Raw genomic sequence first — 19161 nt, 5'->3', positions numbered from 1 at the left:
CCCTGCCTCCACTGCTAGTCTAAACATGTGAAGAGTATGGAGTCGGAAGCAGTCAAAATGGCTGGTGCAGTAGACATTGTAAAGTAATGCGATAGATACTTGTTCGGATGCTCAACTCAGGTTTATTAACTGCCGTGTGTCTCGCTCACATCTCTCAAGGTACGGCCACACCAGACGCGTATCTCGCGTAATTTGTACGCGCGTAACGCAGCTAAAATGTTGCTTGACCATTTTGTGTAAAAAATGGGCATACGCTCCTAACGCGCCTACGCTCCTAACGCGGCTAGATGAGTCCATGTCCATGCAAGTGAACGGAGCGTTCCCTCTTCGTCATAACTATCAAACCAAACATCCTTCACATTCACCGAGCGAACATTACGAAAGTAAAATGCACATTTCTCGCTAAAAATGTTTCCATAAACGCATTTAATGGCGTAACTATGTTACTATTTCCACCCAGAATAAAGAAAGTTGTCGGCCGTGGCTGCGCTGGAGTCCGAGGTAGGAAACCCAAACGCCGCCGTGTTTGGGTGATAGAGTTTAGATCGGGTTAGAACAAATAATCTCGGATATAAATAACAATAATCGGGTTAAATAACTTCACATGGTGTGTCTGGTGTGTTTCCAGCATTCGTAGTGTTGATCAGCAGATATATAGTCCGCCAAGACGTTGAGGTTGCTTAGTAACCAGAGACTCTGTCCATGAAGGTGAACGGAGCGTTCCCTCTTCGTCATAACTATCAAACCAAACATCCTTCACATTCACCGAGTGAACATTATGAAAGTAAAATGCACATTTCTCGCTAAAAATGTTTCCATAAAAGCATTTAATGGCGTAACTATGTTACTATTTCCACACAGAATAAAGAAAGATGTCGGCCGTATGCTTCTGTCCAAGCTCACTACTCTCTGCCAGGGACGTCGGGTCAAGCTCAACGCTGATTGGGCAACGCGGCTAATCGTCATGCGTATGAGCGTAAAAAGTTCAATTTTTTGAAGTCTTGAGATGTACGCGCGTGTACGCGCGTGTACGCGTCTCATACGCGCGTAAACCAATGGTTCCCTATGGAAAAATTGACGATTTTATACGCGAGGTACGCGGGTAGCGCGTTTGGTGTGGCCGCACCTTTGTCCTCAAAGGGGTAGTTTGGAATTAGCGAGAGTTAGCCTTGGTGTTCTTTATCATTGGAGACAGTTTTCAACACAGTTCATTCAGTCCTTCTAGTTGCAGAGTTCGCTCATGCTAGGCTAGCCACGGCAATGGGCAATACTAGCCTGCTAATAAAAAATAAAAAAACACGACCACAGGAGGCTGCTTTGGAGGCCAATTGTGATTCTGGATGTGGAGCTGAAAGAAAGTAAAGATTAAAGATTATGTTTTTAGTGGCATGCTCTTTCGTTGTTCCACTCCTCTCATCAACAGTCTCGTAGATCAGGCAAACCATCTGGCAGGGAGAAGGCAAACGGGCAGTCAACGGGCAGGATTAAGGAAACCAGGAACCGCTAGAAAAATGCTGACACAAAGTCGAACTGGCACAGAGGAAGGGGAAAACGCTGACTAAATACACTAGGAAGAATAACCAATTTCCAGAGCTTATTCTGCTAATTCATTGTAATAGCAGAACAAAATGAGTGAGTCTGAAGTCAGTCTCCAAAGTTAAGCAGAACATGTTCATGATTAGGGTTTCGTTTCCCTGGAGTATTTGCTCCTTCTTAAAAGGGGGCCATTGGTGTTCAACTCTTGCCCAAGTAAATTTTGGTTTCTAAAATCTTTATAATCTCTATCTCTATCACTAAGGATCTATGGACACTCTACTCAGTCATAGTAAATGGTTGGCTGCTTTGTATGTGTATGAAGAATGTGTCCTTGAGAGTAGAACCCTCACTCTATGTCCACTTGTTGTGTGAACTCTGGCTTAGGCTCCGTTCACACAAAGCCGATTTCATGGCGAAACCGCAAAGGTCTTGTACGGTTCGGCCTTCCGTACACACGAAGCCGGCGAATCCGCTGACCGAAACCGCAAACTTCTGAAACCACCCTCGGAGGTGGTTTCAAATCTACCCGGTTTCGTTTTGGATTCGTGTGTACGGCTGAAACCGACTGAAACCGCAAACCATGACGTCATCGCCCCACCCCTCGACCTCCTAGCCAATGGCTCTTAAGCCCGCGGAGTCTCAGAAATCACATGCGAGCATGCGCATAAGGGCAGCCTTTATGCGCATGCTCGCCTCTTCTTCTTATTTCATTTCTTCTGGATTTCTGTACCAGAAGCAGCGCCCCTTATGGGCCTGGAATGTGTACTACAGCATTTCTACAGATCTACCCGGTTTCGCTTGGCTTCGTCTTTACGGAGATACTCCGAAACCGGATAGATCGAAACCGTAACGGTTTCGCCCGTTTCGGCTTCGTGTGAACGGGGCCTTAGACAATAGCCACTAGATATTGCAGGGACGTGCACAGGGGGGTTGCTCAGGTTGCTTGGGCAACTGCCCATATGCCCTCCTCGACTCACGTTGCCCTTCCGAGGAAAAAAAAAAATTACATTTTTTTAATCATTTAATGGATGCAGAATTTCATGTAGGCCTAGATAAAATAAAATCGCCACTCGAAACATTTCATAAAGTAAGCATAGCCTCATTCAATTCCGTTCGGGCACTGAGAGTGAAAGTCAGTAGGGGGAGGGCAAACTCTGCCGCGCGGCAACAGCCGCTTTTGCCGCCTCCCCTCTGCCGCCCTTCTCTGTTAGCGCTGCACGCGACCGGAACACCAGCACCTGTGAAACGACTGCCTTGATGTTGTCGGAAAAAGGTGAATTTGAGATGTATAACAAACAAACAATCATCATCACGTTTTATGAAATGAATTACAATCTTCATAAATCCAGGCTCAGTTTGCCACGTAACGTTTAGCCTAAATAATCAGACAGCTAGCTAGCTTGCAGACAAGCAGCCCGTTATCACATAGTCTACACATTTCTTGGTAGCCAAACTAAGCTACATGTCTGCTGATAGTTAGTTTCTAACATTTCGTTTTAACAAGAAGAATAAATGATGGAAGTAGGCTAATGCATCACATGAATTCTTTCATTCAAAATGGTTCATGCCTAAATCTTATCACTATTTTGGGTATTGTTTGTTATTGTTAAGTGAAGCCGAAATGCCCAGTGAAAAGAGGAGGATTCAGGAGAGAGAGAGACAACTAAAGGAGGCATCAAAGAGGAGCACATCACTACAGGGTTGGCTACGAAAAAGCCAAGCAGCAGGTGGGACAGAGACTTTGCATAGTGATAAAAAATGATACTGTGTAGGGTAATTGATAATTTAATCAGACTCATATTTTAGCCTACTAATGGCAATTTTTCATAATTACATTACGTTTAAGATGAGGAGCAGTCACAAGCCTCCAGACACTCGGAAAATGTGGACCAGGAGGACGCACATAGGGCAGGTAGGCCTAAGTGCTGATCACCATATATGAGAGGACCATGCTAGGACCGTGCCCTTATTTCAGGTCAGAGCAACTGCCCCTCAAAATTCCTGTGCACGTCCCTGAGATATTGGTTAAAATAGTGGCTCAGTTCCCCTTATATTAGGTTCTCGTGATGGCACAAGGAAGGAAACTATATTTCACAAGCAGAAGAAACAGGATTAGAAAGTAACATTAACAAAACTACAAGTTTCCCAAGTTGTGTGTTTATGAAAGTACCCATGGACATTTTGGTGCATGTAGGATGTGCAAGTTTGCAGAAGTTAAAGCATATTCCTCCTGATAAATACAGGCAAAGGGGTCTTTAGAACAAGCATCTCAAACAGATTTAACAAAGGAGTTCTGCATCCAAGACATGATCTAACTGATCCTGAAGAGCAAGTTGTAACCAGCATCTGTTTGTGAATGTAGCAGTGAATGTGCATCCTTGCAAGACGATCCCGATCTTGCGAGTTCAAATTCTGTTGCTCTCTGTGGATCGGTCTGGATTCGTTCCCATTGAAAGTCTTTTCCAAACTTTAAAATGTGTGGAAAAGGCTTGCACAAATCTCTTTGTTTGCCGATTGAAGACAGCATTATGATGCACGAAACCACAGAATAGTTAATTAGGATGAAAATTGATAAATAAATACTAATACGTTCTTTAAGAAGAAATATCAAACATCTGTTGAGCAGTTTTCCTGCTCAAAACTATTGTGCCTGGGTGGAATATCACAAGTAAGAATATATTTTTATTTAAATGTATTGGTTTGAACCAACCATTAATTATTTAATAGTAACTCTGTCAGAGTAACGTAAATAGCTGTGTTATGCAAGGATCATTTTAAAGCACTCAATGATAATACATTGATTCGTGGCTTAACTACCAATTAAAAATGACCAGACCCCATGGTTTTGGAGAAACGATGAAAGAGTAATTATCGTCTTGTATAGTCTTGAAAGCTTCAGCTTTCTGTAGATGTCACTCTGGACCTTTATGACAAGTTGGTTACTCCAGTTATGTTGTATGCATGTGAAGTGTGGGGGTTTGAAAAACTACATCTGTTAGAAAAACTACATCTCAAATTTCTAAAGTACATCTTAAAAGTTAAAATGACAACCTGCAGTCATATGGTGTATGGAGAGCTTGGACGGTACCCACTCTGTGTTACAGTTAAAAAAAGAATAATTGGATATTGGGGGAGACTGTTAGAAAGTAAAGAAAGTAAACTTAGTAAAATCATGTACAATCAGCTACACAGCTTACATAGCAGTGGTGCATATGCTTCACCCTGGGTATCACAGGTGAAACAGATACTGGATGACTGCGGGTTGTCATACATCTGGATAACACAAAAGTACAACAACATTAACTGGCTGAAAAAAATTGTTGAGCAGAGGTTAAAAGATCAATTCATCCAGAGGTGGCAGAGCGAGCTTACAAGCATGACTTCCTGTGACACGTACATAGAATTTAAACAAGAGTTTAAATTAGAAAAATACCTGATGTATGAAAACCAAAAGTCCAGACAGGCTATCTGCAATTTTAGAACGAATAACACCAGAATACCTAAAGTCACTGGAAGATACAAAGGGCTGGAAAGAAGCGAAAGAATGTGCAACATCTGCGATTCCAATTGTGTTGGCGACGAATATCATGTGCTTTTTGAGTGTAAAAATTTAAACGTAATGTATTATAGAAAAAAATACCTGCCAAAATATTATGGCCGTGAGCCGTAATAAATAAATGAAATGAAATGAGATGGTTATCATTTCAGAGCAATCAAAACTCCTAGTCTTTAAGATGGTCCTCATCAGCCGAGTCTGGAGCTCTTTCTGAGATAAACACAGCCTCTGCATCAAAGACCAGCAGCCGATTTACTTGGATTAGCTTTTATCTGGGATGGTTGGAATATGTATTAATATAGTGTCGCAACATTTGGTAAAGTAATTACATGCAGTTAGAGAAGGCACAGGCTCATAAACACATAAACCCAGTATACAAATATTTATATATATCTGTTTAATTAATTAGTTAAACATTCACAAAAGTCTCCTGATTTGTTTTTTTCCTGCACAACAAATTACCCTTGCAGAAACTGATTTCACATTCCATTAATTTTTTTCTGTTAAGCTATTGCATTTGTGGAAAATGGAGCATTGACATCTCTGTCCTTAAAGGTCATCACAATCTGTTCAGAAGCCGGTCAAACCAGGCTTTGAGCTTGCTACAAACGCTGGCATTTAAACATTGTTAAAATAGTGTCACAGTGATTCAAAAATAGCATCAAATGCTTCCTTTTACATCCAAACAAAATCCTTTAAAAAAATTACAACACAAGTGCTAATGTTTTTTTTACATAGACTGATGTTACGTTATACCAACTAAGTATTTACATTTAATATTATACAAACTTATTTATCTGGTGTTTTAGTATTAAAGATTTTTAGAAAGTAGTTCAGTAAAAATAATTATTCTGCTCATTTTAAGTGCAGATGTCATCATCAGTTCATTTATGTTGTATCTCTCCAATTCTTCATCGTAACATACATCCTTTTTAGCTTGAAGAGATAATTTTAGACTTAGCTTATTCATTTCATTCGAAGAGTTGGGACTGGTTTGGCGAAAAATTTGGTTGTCTTGTCTTATTGTGCTACCAAGCCTCGTCAACACACCCTTTGGATGTTATAAAGGCTGCACACTTATTTACAATTAGTTAGTTAGAGAACTGAGGAATTTCTTTGGATGCTGCATGAAATTAGCATTGGTTTCAAAATTACATTAAATGTAACTCTTCCTCCAGGAACTCTCACTCGCTCTTTGTTTTCAATAGACAACAGTTTGGCACAGTCCCTCAGACCTGGTGTGGTTGATGTTCGCCTGTAAAGAGCACATATATGTCAGAGCAAATCCTCAATAATGAATCCTGTTTGGATGAACTAGGCAGGTAGTGCGGCCATCTATGTTGTTAAGTAATATAAACCAGTACTACAAGCAGTGATGCAATTCACTTTCTGCCAAATGGCGGTTGAAACTGGTTGGACACCATTCAGGCTAAACCACAACTATTTAGAACATTGAAGAGCTAACTGCACAATAGCGTATTTTTTCCGCTGCTGAAGGTGAATGACATCATCTGCAGACAGATTTGCCCATTGATCTTCCTGATCCATTGATCTTATCTTCAAAGTTAAAGCTTTTCATTGTTGTCTTTGTGAAGTTATTGTTTGAAAACTTAAAAAACATGGTCTGTTATTTATTAAATTTGTGTATTATTACCATTATCATATGCAAATAAACATTGGTTCACCAAATATTAAGACATAAAGGTGATAAAAATAAATTATAATGAAAAATGAACACACCATTACATAGATCTTGGTTGTCTGTGGGAATTACTTCATGTGTACCTATGAAAAAGGGAAGATACAGTAGGAATATATTTACAAAATATATTGTTATTATGCACCCATGGCGATAAAATGGCCGACATGTAAATTATTACCTTGATCAATGAATGCCCAATATTTGGGACAAATTTCAATGTCAGTGACCCTTCAAATAATAGACCAAGAAGTGTTTTTTTTTCGACTTTATCAGACATAACATATTAAGTATTCTATCACAGAAATTAATAACTGTAGGTTTTCATTTTACATACAAATTGGTTTAGTTTTCCTGGAGATGAAATCTGCACTTTATAATAATAATAATAATAATACATTTAATTTAGAGGCGCCTTTCAAAACACCCAAGGTCGTATATACAGGTATATACTGATGTCAGTAGGAAGAGCAGAGTACTGTTAGAGCAGAAATGTATTCTGCTCTAAATATATTTTATTTCTTCTATTTTAATTCTAACCCTAGTCAGAAAGTAGCTATATTGGAAGTGGTATAGTGCTTAAGCATTAAAATGTTGAACCAATAGTGTAACATTTTCATGGAAATCCAATTATACCTTACCTCAGTCTCTCATTAAATACCCCCCCCCCCCCCCCCCCCCCCCGCCCCCCAAAAAGAAAACAAGCAATCTCAGTGTTTCAATATAAAAAAAAAAGACCATGAACATAGTCAACTCATGATACATGAACAGACATTCCTTTAAGATGTGCATCTTTACTTTTGGTTTCCGTGAACAACCCAACAATCTGCTGCTTGAAACTAGTCTCAAAGCTTTTCTCATGGCCAACATCCAACAATAACAGGACTTTTTTTTTGGCTGTGCAACAGGTTTTTACGGTATAATCTGTATTGTGTTCCTTGGTCCAACTCACACATTTATTCCCTAATTTTCTTTTTTCATTTTGCTCCAAAGTATAATCTATGCTTGATAGCTCTGAGTTTGTTCAGGAACGATAGCATGCAACATGACTCTTTGTACTCAAGCTGTTTATCCTGTCACTTCTGGGAAAGGCAAAGAAGAGTACTTACGTTTATTGCATTGTCTTTTCAGGAAGAACAGCAGTCCTATGATCAGTAAAACCACGACCACAGGGGGTACTACTTTGTAGGCCAATTGTGATTCTGGATGTGGATCTGAAAGAAAGTAAAGATTAAGATGTTTTTAGTGAAATTTTTCGTGAATCTTTCGCTGTTCCACTCTCATCAACAGCTTCAACCTGCAATGTGTAACTTTATCACCGCTACCACCACATTTGTTAGCACATCATTCATTTAAAATTATGAAACATGAATCCTGCAAACAGTTGCATTCATTTCAGCCACCAGCTAATTCATGAACCACAACCATGAGTGTAATTGGTATCTGAGGGTAAACATAATGGCCTGAGGGTAAACATAATATTAGGGTAGAGAAGACTTCAGCGAGAAGGATACCTTCATAGTAAAGTGCAACGTTATAATGGGCTTCTCTTTCCCTGACTCCACTGCTATTGTAGGCTCTGTGAAACTGTGTTCGAGGCTCACTCTGCTAGAGAGGAGACTGGTATTATATGCTTAAATACGTATTAGCAAAGACCCACACTATTGTGTGGGTCTTTGCTTTTAGAAGTCTCATCTGTATGAGACGCAATAACTCATAAAGGAAAAGCAACGATAATTGCGGCCTGTTCGTCCCTGGGTGTCAAATCATGACTGTGTTCGTCAAACCAACCGATTCTCCGATCCGGATCACAGCCACCATCATTGCAGGAAAGAGTCGAAAACTTCTGGAGGCTTTCAGTCACTCCGATGGTCGGACTGCTATCGATGGCTGAAGAAAGAAAACCATTATGGGGTGAATCTATGAATTTGATTCTTAGTCTGGTATGAATATCTCAACAACAAAATGTGTAGCACATTTCTAAAAGGTTATTTATACTCTTGCTCAAACAGAAACTATGCACTCAACCTTATGCTGTTTTCATTTTGCAATGGAGCTTTTATATGAAGGAGCTCCTCTCAAACGAACTAAAGACCTGAACGTTTTGTGGCATATTTTTATGAATGAATTCGTAATTCTGCATTTCCTTTCGACTCACAGAGCTCGTTGTTCAAAAACGGAATATTTATATGTCAGTGATAAGACCCACCTGAGAGATCAAGGGTGGTTGAGTTGCGACAAATGCCTCGATTGGTGTTCACTATGCACGTGTAGTTTCCAATGTCTGCCTTCATGGTTTTGTTCAAAAGCATCGAGACATTCATGTTGGTCTCATTCCAACTTGGTTCGGCCAATGTAAAGCCTTGTTTAGATGTTAATTTACCATCTTGGTATATTATTAAACGGGTCGTTCCATAACTCCATCTGATCTCTGTGACCCTCTCGATCGGCACCGTTCCCTTCACAATGCACTCCAATAATGACTGCTGGCCTAACCATCCATGGCTGTGCTTGTTACACTCCAGTGCTACAAAACCTTCAAATTAGAACAGAGAATTATAAAACCATTATTAAAATGAAAATATTTGAAAACATATTTATTGAACATATTTAGAGTTATTTATTCTAAATATACCAACTTACTGCAATCAAATCCAGAAGTGATGCGGAAAAGGGTCAAGAACAGCAAGCATGTCCAAGAGGCCATGATCTCTGTTCAATAGAAGCAGTTTTCCTAGATTGAAACAAGAAATCTCAGTAGGCATTTTTGGTTTTCCTCAACACAAACATTTTACCATCATTTGCAGACACATATAACTGTGACATTAGTAAAAAAAAATAGTGAAAATAAGGCCATGCTGAAAGACTTCAGGATGGCATTGGAAAAAGGACAACAACAATAAAACGATATATCATGCAGGTAGATTGTTGTGGATCTCATAAACGGATATTACGCAATCCCTAGTCTGCATTGTGACACGAAGTTCATTTCTCCATTTATACAAACAATCCACCAATCCAGACTCATGTGTTGTATATACATGCACATGTATAAATATCACGGAAATTATTCAACAAAGGTATGCCTTCTGTGGGAAGATTCTCCATATCAAGTTGGTAGGTGCCCTTATGACTACAGAGCAGTTTGTCAGCCAGCACAAAAGAAAGCAGGCTTTGAGAGCTGAAAGGCTAGTAATATTAACTACTACCAAACAGCATCAATGGGTAGACAGACGTATTTAGTTGTGAATGTGCAGTTTACCTTAGAATACAACCATTCCTTAATTTGCCGCTTAATATTGTGTGCCGGCCAAAGGTCCCATCATTAACCGTGCGCTCAGTACGTCTACGACTATATAAGTTTAAAGTTGCGCATAATAGTATTGCTTTCAAAAGGCATTTGTAGTGCAGTTTGCATAGTATAACTATTAAACTCACCCGCAAGCAGCCGTTCGTGTTGAGACCGATGTTTACTGTAACGCTATATTTTTGGTTTCGTTATGAATACGCGGTAGTACCAACCCCCATACAGCCTGCCCCCGTTAAACCGAGACCTAAACGGTCCTTAACCATTATGAAACAAAAAACTCCTTGAAGAAATAAATGCTGATCAGAAATTACATTTATTTTTCAACGTGCCAATCTTTTTTTTGTAATGATCACATCCAGCATTGAATTGACATAGGATGCAAAGAGTCCACAGTACTTTCCTTTACCTATGCCACATTTCATTTACCCCTCATTATTAACCTGTTGCGTCTCATGAATAACTGATGGCCCGTGACGGACTGACACAAGCTGGAATGAAAACGACCTCTGGTTTGTAAGCCTCAGGTAATGAAAAACCACAGATAATTTACCAAAGGAGTGTTGCACCAACAATGAGCTAGGGTTGGTGAGAAACAGAAGACCTTTTTTGGAGCCGAGGGAAAACACTTAAAAAGGCTGAGCTGTCGTAAGGTCACTTGTCAAATCCGGGCTAAGTTTTCCAGAAACGTTCAGCCCTTTCTGGCAGATTGTTACTTCAATTAATTGGGATGAAGGGACAAGCATTGTCATGGTGCTTTTGGGAAACCCAATACAGTTTTGATTTTGTAGCCTGTATCACACATCCTGGCACCAATTGTTATAGTTAGGGCACACCTATAAAAACACATGTCATTAACAACTGGCACTGAGGTTAAAATAGGCTATTCTAAGGGAAAGAGAAAATACAAAAGGCCAATTCCCTTTCCCCACTTTACATGGGCCCTAATAAACTGAGGACAGAATGACAGCTATTATTTCTTTTCTGCTACCGTGTGAACACACACCAGTAGAAAAGTCTCATTTAATGCAATGAAACCACATAAATGTACTATAAACAAAAAACAACAAAAGTTATCCAGCAGTTTAAATTAAATTGTCACAGTTTCTTCTTCTTCTTCTTCTTCTTCTTCTTCTTCTTCTTCTTATCTTCTTCTTCTTCTTCTTCTTCTCATATTCATACACAACAGAACACACACACATGCAGGTTGGAACAAGTTTAAACATGGAGCAAAAAAACAGCAAAAAAGCAATGGACTTCGTGGTCGATTTTCTTCGCATTGAGCAGGTTGCCATGACTTTACTTGGCTCTTGTGCAGTAACTACAAATATATTGGGGTTCGTTTTTGGGGTTAGTTGGCAGAAGACACGTAATGTAAACCCCATGCCCTGTCAAGTAGCTCTTACGCACCATGGGGACAGGCTTCAAACATCAAGATACATAAAGTGCTTCTGAAAAAGTATAAATTAATAATAACTAAATACTAAATAAAAATGTAGAAAGGAGGTATCAAAACATTGAGCATTGCGCATGGTTCTGGATGGGATCCGTGATCCGGCTAGAATCAGAGGGACACATGAGGGGTTGCAACATGTTCGTATCAAAACAAGCAGGCCATATACATATGAAATAAAGAGCGGCACGAGGGGTCTGAGACGAGGCCAGGCAGGGGGCGGGCTGAGGCTCAGCCCAGGATGAGGCTGGACTTCCCTCCTGGGGGGTTCCTGCGGCCGGAGGTGGCTCCAGCGGCGGGGGCTTCTGCCAGCGGGGGCTCCTCCTTGGGCGGCTCCGAGATGGCCTCGGGTTCTGTACTGTGGACTGCACACAAGCACAACAGGAACCTTAACCTGCAGCATGGGCCGTTTGTGATGGACTGAGGGCCGAGGTATTCTCTGGCCCAAACCGGCCGCTTTAGGGTCCCGGTTTTCAATGTTCTGATAACGCAATGAGCAGTCCTCAGGTAACTGCCAAATCATAACGTTAAGCAGATAATCATGTTTGTCCCACACGGCTACTTGATTACCAGGTTATTTTGTATGTTGTAAATGCCAGGTGTAAAGGGTGTTCACACTGTAAGCTCTCCTAAAAGAGATAGGAGCTCTTGACATATATTTGACCTGTGTACACGTGGACGCATTTATTAGTTTCCATTTAACCTTTGACATGGGAGCCAGGTGAGATGAGGATAGTCGGGTCTACGTCAGATTGGGATCAGATGTGCCAGGTCGCCTACGATGGTGGTCCCAGAACCTACAACCGGTGTGTTCGAGATGCATCGCACACCTCCTGCACGAGTTGCACTTGTGATGTTTTTCCTGGCTTGTAGCAATTATAGCGTTCCTGTTTGTCTTTGTGGGCATCGTTACACGATGAGTCGGTCATTGGCTAGTCATTGTTATCGTTAGCTATATTAGCCTCTTTAGGAAAACCAGCTCAAAAACAAAGAAAGCAAAACCTAAATAAAAAAAAATAAAAAAAATGTATTGCACGCACACCAAGACGGTGCAATGCATAAATTGGGGACCGGATTAAAGCACCAATGAACCAATCAAGTGTGTAAGAGGATTTAAAATCAACATTAAAATGCCCAACGTGGCACAAATACTAAGAAAAAACATCTCATTATGGGCGCAGCCATCTTTGATTATCGAGTCGTACGGTCAACCTCACTGAACTCGGTCGACTCTCAGGAGCACAAGTGGAACAGGTTAAAAGTGGGCGTGCCTCTGAAATTTCACAAGCTGGGAGATTTTCCACTTTGCAACTCGTGCGGCTGATGTACGGTGCATCTCAAACACATAAGTCCTGAGTTACCACTAGTTTGTTTCGAACTAGCAGTTTGCTTGAGAAGACTGGAGAGGACATTGATTTGCATGGAACAATTGTATTGGACTGTATGTGTACTGCACAAAGCACACAGTGCAACGGCCCTAGCCACTCCTACAATAATTAATAGGGGTGGGAATCTCTTGGCACCTCACGATTCGATTCCGATTATGAGGTAAACGATTCTAAAACGATTATCGATGCATATTGATTGCAACAATTCTTTTTATGTAAATTTCCATGCCTGATCTGAGTTTGCTACTAAGAGTTTGCTAATCACTTCCTACTTTGGTGATGATCATTAAAGACATCGACAGATTAATTAACTTATCTAATATTTTATTAAGAGAAAAAGCTTTTGTCACAAATATGACTTTCTATGAACAATGCAATAATCAATGCAGCTTGCATTACAACACAATATGGAAGTACGTATGTAAAAAATAGGTTTCAGTTTTAATTTCTTTCTAATCTTAAAAATTATCTGCATCGAGACGGAATCGTTCTAGAGAGAATCGCGATGCATCGAAGAATCTATTATTTTTCCCAACCCTAATAATTAAATACTTGTTTGATTTGGCACATTATTTTTTACCTGCCAATTGCTAAGAAATATTTAATAACTAGCGTGAAGAACTGGTTTGATAGGTGCCACCCATTCTCGTTATGTAATGTGTATACCCTGACTTTGTTAGCATTAAAACTTACTTTAACACTAGACTACGTTTGAACCTACTCCAGATAAGTAAAGACATTATTAAAAACATGCCCGATAGTCAAAGTCTACATAGGCTTAAACAAACGACCAGTGAAAACACTTCAAATTTTAATTAGGTAAAAATAAATAAAAATATAATAAAGAAATGTACCTGCATCACCAACATTATTCTCCACATCCTAAAACAGAGACAATATTTATTTTCAGAGTAAATATAAACGTAAACATACAACATGCTCCCAGCCCTCACTAAATAAACATTGAAAGGTTCCATTTAACAGAGCAGATAGTTTAACCCAGATTTAAAGAATGCATATGTGATTGATGTCGAAGTATTTTAGCCCAGACATTTATAACAAAAGTAGCTTTGAAAAGCGGCTGCTGTTGGACCAACATGTGCTGTTTTAATTAAGTCCCACTCCAAGGCCTGATTATGCGTCATATTAAAAAAGATTTGGTCATTTTCACTGATTGGATGGGGATGACCTTCCCCTCAGGGAAGGTCATCCCCATTCCCATTGGTTCAACTCTACATTCACAAACAGCTACTTGTGTTCATGACCATACCGTGCTGGCTGGATCTGCAGAGTGGTTGGCGTTGTGGTTCAGTCCTCTTCTCAATGGGGCAGAGGACTCACCACACAGAACCCCTGTGGGCTTGCCCCCTGTGGGAGGGAGGGTGCATGGTTAGAAAGGGCAACAGTAATGCCGGGAACATATTTGTGATTCAAGTCACCCAAAATCGCAGTCTGTATTTTATAACTACACCACAAATACAATCTATTGATAAACTGAAAAAACCTACACAAGGCTTATCGTTGTTGGTTGTTCTACTAGATTGAATACTGGGGTACTCAGGGCTGATTGCATGCAATTGATGTCATTGAAACTCATTGTGGGTGAAAGGTGTAGTTTCAGTGTGCAATACGGACGTGCAAATTCCTTCTGAAATGCTGACTAATCTGACTTACAACTATAAACACAGAAGCATGTCTGCAAGCTAAGGAGCGATAAGCATTTAATTATTTGGATAACCGGTGCTTATGACATGATTTTACAATGTTGATGCTCTCAGCAGTCCGTCCTCTACTATAAACACCGACATGTTACATCATCACGGGGTTTCCAGTCATTGTTTACCTTCCAATGTACGTCATTTTTCGATAATGCCGCTTGGCAACGGCTAGCAGCTTTAATCTGCTCACCATTATCTATGGACCATTATGTGTTACCCTGAGCAAACAAGAACTCCCCAAAAGCCTACATTTTAATTATGAAAGTAAATTCTAAAGTGTCATGTAAAAAGAAAATGGTGCAATGATACCGCTCAACACTGTTTTCTAAATTATTAGACTTGAATAACAGGTTTGCCAAAAATAGATGCATCAGAGAACACTGCATGACTAACTAATATCATTATGAACAGAAGCTGTAGTGTTCTTCCCGTTAACATCATGCAAATACATCAGTTCATTTCATACAGTGTGATTTTGACTCAAGGGACAAATACAGGTCCTTCTTCTGCCTGGATCAGACTACACAAAATTATTTTCTTTCACGATGGTCATTGTGGATTGTGTGTGGTGGATGGCTGGTTTAAACAGCTTCACCTGGCCCGCATCACACTGGTTGTACTCTGGGGATGGGTTAGGCTGCACACCTGTTGTGCATTGACAATGTGCACAGGTTAAACCAGCCATCAAAACACACTCAAAGAGAGCTCCTACATGGCAACAATACAGCTCATGTATCATTGTCTTTTAAACGGTACAATTTACCCCACCTAAAAATAGAAAGGTGGATTTTGGCAGCTACCTAGGTTCAGTTTGGCAGCTGGCTAGGTTGTGTTTTGCATCTACCTATGTGGGGTTCGGCAGCTACCTAGGGGTCGCGGTCAGCACTGGCCATGCTACATTCCCCATGTCAGATCAGGCCATTGTAGTGCCTTCGATTATTGCTGCTTCTTGGCCGGGAGACCCTACAAGTATCACCCTGACCCAACATATGCTGCCTTTCACAACCTTTCCTAGGTCAGCGGGAAGGAGAACCAAGATATTGCCGTCAGAGGCACTACGTGTGAGTCTGGCAGCGTGATTCAAGATTGTGGACCTGTTTCTGGGGGTCACCAAGAGGGGTCCTTTCTTTGGTTTTGTTGCTCCACCTGACAGCATCCCTCTTTCTCTGTTAACATATGTGCACCAGAGAGCACTCGGCCATCCTAATGGTCAACATCAAGGAACACTTCATAGGTGTTTTCAAACTATGCAGGAATACCAAGGATTTGGCCCTGCTAGACTCTGCATCAGGGTATTCTTCAACTGTTCCACTATAAGGGGTAAGAACCCTGTTAGCCTTTCCCAACGTTGTATTCGGCCTTGACGCTGGACATTTTTCCAAAACAAATCCGGCTGAAATTATGAAGTCTGATCCGAGCATTAAAGTTTGAGGCCACATTAGGGCCTCAAACTTCTACTGATCTTTTACCTGATCAATTGATTCATAATTGACTGTTAATCAGCCCAAGGGGGAACGTTTTTCCTTGAAAATGTTGACTTGCTAAATACTTCTTTCGTTATGCTACTTCTTCTCAATCCATTTCTCATAAACGCCTTCAGTTTCTAATTAATGACCAAGGAGAGGCTTGGGAACAATGAGGAAATTACAATCGCTGTAGACAATACGAACATTGGGTGCTTCCTATTTCCTTGAAGTCTGTGGTGGATACGAGCCAGTGATTTCCTGCTGGGAGAGGGAATTGCCAAATGCAGGATGTGTTTTTTCTTATAATCTGTAACATCTGTTTGATAAAATGATTGTTTTAGTGAATATTATGTATCAGATTGTTGACTGAAAATATTTGAAATTACTAAAAAGAATGCACTGGGTGTCTTTTATTTTGCTGATTATATTTTTGCTGATTATACTGTGAAATTGTACATGTATCTAATCCCTCTTCTGGAACTCACTGAAGGACAGGGCCCATTAACAGACACACAAACGTCAGACACACGTAGAAGGGGTACCGGGAGGGTTGTTCCTTCGATGGGCATAGGGGTCCTCTGGCTCAGCAAACACATTGGAGGCCATCTTATTTTTCCGTACAGGGGGTTTGTCCTCATCTGTGCCGAAAGAAATGTTTGATGCGCCACCTGGAGGGTTTGAAACTCTGGAGATAGAGATAAGGAAACAATGAGAAAGGCACACAATGCATTAGGTTAAGCTTAGTTTAAGAAAAAAAAGTTGTCAATATTTATCAAGCAAATTTAGGTCCAACAAGTTCATTGTACAGTAGAAGCTTTAACCAATCAAATTTCTGTTTAGACATATTGGCCTAAGAATCGCAGGCTCCGTGCAGCACCTGCTGTTCAAATGCGGAACAACACTGCTGCTTAGACAGTAGCATATATTTTGTTTCTGGATGCCTGCCGTTATCCTTGTTCTTCTGGCCTTTCCAGAGCAGTGCTTCAGTGTCAGAAATTGTATTTTCTATTATTTATTAACTTGCACTCATTTACTTTGGAATTGGTATTGTGTGAATATTTTATTGTTATCATTCCTGCACTACTACATTATCTTTGCTTCAGTCATAAAACAAAGCCAATGCATGCTTCTTTTTTTTGAAAAATGTGTCATCATTGTGTGGTACATCACCTCAATGTACACATTGTCACATAGGGTGGGAGAAGAAGTAACTTTTTTATTTGTCAAAACTAATAGCTGCAGTGATTGAAAAGGTACATAGTGCAGGTTTGGCCTCATTATATTATTTGCATAACATGCAAATAATATAAGACAGCAAAATGATACCAAGGATAAACCACCTGTGGTTCCCAAGTGTAGACTCAATTACACTGTCCCATCCCCAGAGAAACTGATCACACATTACAGGTCATTCATATGGACATAACCAAATCTTAAGACAACATTTAGTGGCAGGGATCTTATGTTTTACGCATTAATCATATAGAGCAACAGGAACGTGAGGGCCGGAGAAGTGCAGTATTGATAATGGTGATTTATAATGGTGATTGGTTGCTAGCTCAATATTAATCTGGTGGTACACACAGCAGATCCAATAATTGAGAGCTGATCTTTAAATATTGGGACCACCAACAACTTAATGTCAAACAAAAATGTTTAGGCCGCTACTCTGTACTTAGGCATACATAAAGAGCCAAACCCTAGAACCTCAACCGAGGGGTCTGCCATTTTAGTGCACATCTATTTGAATACAGTCACTGCAAATGCATCCTATGTACGGCTTTGAGGGGTGAAGACAATTAAAAATGTACACGGATCCTTATTTCTCAGGAATGGATGACAGATCTACATTGAGCAGGTACAGGTACAACTTCCAGCCCAAACGACGCACGACAACCAATAATCAACCCAAACAAACGCCAAGATATCCCAACGGGATGTTTACGTGAATTAATAAATTCACCTTATGTGTTGGTTTATGTTGCAAACATTGTATTGGGTGTAGATGATAATAATATGATTATTAATGTAATAGTGGTCTAGTAACGCGACACAAAAATTGATTTGAAATCCACAGGGGCCCCACCCAACAATACAATCAATCTTAGTAGGCGCTAGCTGCAGACGTTACTATGCATCTATAAGGATGATGAGATGATGGAGATCACACACAATGTGACGATCACCAAAACATTGAAAGGTGCTCCAAAGACATGTGATGTAGATGGCTTAATACGCGTTTGGCATGCGGACAGTTAGCAAACGCAAGCTAGCTGTGCAACTTCCATGTCCATGCCCCACAAAGAGGAGACCCGTCGCATGGAGGCGCGCTGTGCGAGACCAGTGGCCCGTCCGCGCTGAGAGAAGGTGCGGTGCAAGCTTTTATCCAGCATCCCGGACTGTAAACATTTAGCCATGCAGTTTTAGCTATAGCAACGGCCTTTAGGTCAGAAACGTTAAGTCCGAGAATACGTTTCAAAGCACAGCATGTTCACCTCGATGACTACCGTCTCAAACATGTCTGTGCCACAATAACGTTATACCTGGAGCTGCTTTTGGAACCGGCTTCCAACCCTTGAAATGTCGTGGTCGTCGTCATTCTGTCGTAATTTAATAGAGCTCTGAGACTGAAAGATAAAATAACCGTGATTTAAAATTTCATAACCCGCCTTTCATTATCTACACTGGCAGACGGCACTGAAAACGCATCAACCTGCTGCGTAGTCTGGCTTCTCAGGCAAAGCACAGCGTGGAGAGGGCGTTGCGTTGAGGCCCGCCCACGAGAACACGGTGAGGTGAGTTCATTGGAGACTGCTGCCTCAAGCGTGGCTCTGATTGGATTGTTTATTTAGGGTCACAAAGGTCTAATGACAGTTTAGTGGCGAATGCTTTTAAACCCATAAGAATCCTGACATCAAGGGACTGATGTACCATTTATAACAACATGGAAGGCAGGACAATTAATGTTGGTGGTATAAAAGACAATATTTAAGTAATTGAGAAATTACATAACTCAATTTAAGTTGAATGCAGTGTCA

General features: G+C 40.5%; 1 protein-coding gene across 3 annotated transcripts; it reads right to left on the bottom strand.

Moving 5' to 3' along the window:
• Positions 1–4164: 4164 nt before the first annotated feature.
• Positions 4165–19128, bottom strand: jpt1a (Jupiter microtubule associated homolog 1a). Of its 3 annotated transcripts, XM_056585699.1 has the most exons (11): positions 18667–19128; positions 16666–16808; positions 14210–14307; positions 13794–13821; positions 10230–11916; positions 9435–9525; positions 9001–9327; positions 8583–8681; positions 7901–8005; positions 6833–6877; positions 4165–6347 (listed from the first exon to the last, which is right to left on the bottom strand). In XM_056585699.1, the coding sequence occupies exons 1-5, from the start codon at positions 18720–18722 to the stop codon at positions 11783–11785; spliced, it is 459 nt and encodes a 152-aa protein (XP_056441674.1). In that variant the 5' UTR covers positions 18723–19128; the 3' UTR covers positions 4165–6347; positions 6833–6877; positions 7901–8005; positions 8583–8681; positions 9001–9327; positions 9435–9525; positions 10230–11782. The 3 variants fall into 3 exon arrangements, with proteins under 3 accessions (XP_056441674.1, XP_056441673.1, XP_056441672.1); XM_056585698.1 differs by lacking the exons at positions 13794–13821; positions 14210–14307; positions 16666–16808; positions 18667–19128 and having other exon boundaries at positions 4186–6347; positions 9001–9318; positions 10230–11764; XM_056585697.1 differs by lacking the exons at positions 13794–13821; positions 14210–14307; positions 16666–16808; positions 18667–19128 and having other exon boundaries at positions 4188–6347; positions 10230–10349.
• Between the last annotated feature and the right edge of the window lie 33 nt (positions 19129–19161).

This window comes from Gadus chalcogrammus, chromosome 3, assembly GCF_026213295.1.
Source record: "Gadus chalcogrammus isolate NIFS_2021 chromosome 3, NIFS_Gcha_1.0, whole genome shotgun sequence".
Lineage (NCBI taxonomy): Eukaryota > Metazoa > Chordata > Actinopteri > Gadiformes > Gadidae > Gadus > Gadus chalcogrammus.
This window is presented reverse-complemented; position numbering and strand designations above follow the sequence as displayed.

Bases quoted from the DNA above. Each gene is read 5' to 3' on its own strand.
- jpt1a (XM_056585697.1), bottom strand. From the start codon at position 9,498: ATGGCCTCTTGGACATGCTTGCTGTTCTTGACCCTTTTCCGCATCACT. The intron at 8,682-9,000 runs GTGGGTCTTATC...TTCTTTCTTCAG, and splicing joins AACCACCCTTGATCTCTCAG to CCATCGATAGCAGTCCGACC. The intron at 8,006-8,582 runs GTTGGTTTGACG...ACTTTCTTTCAG, and splicing joins TGATCCGGATCGGAGAATCG to ATCCACATCCAGAATCACAA.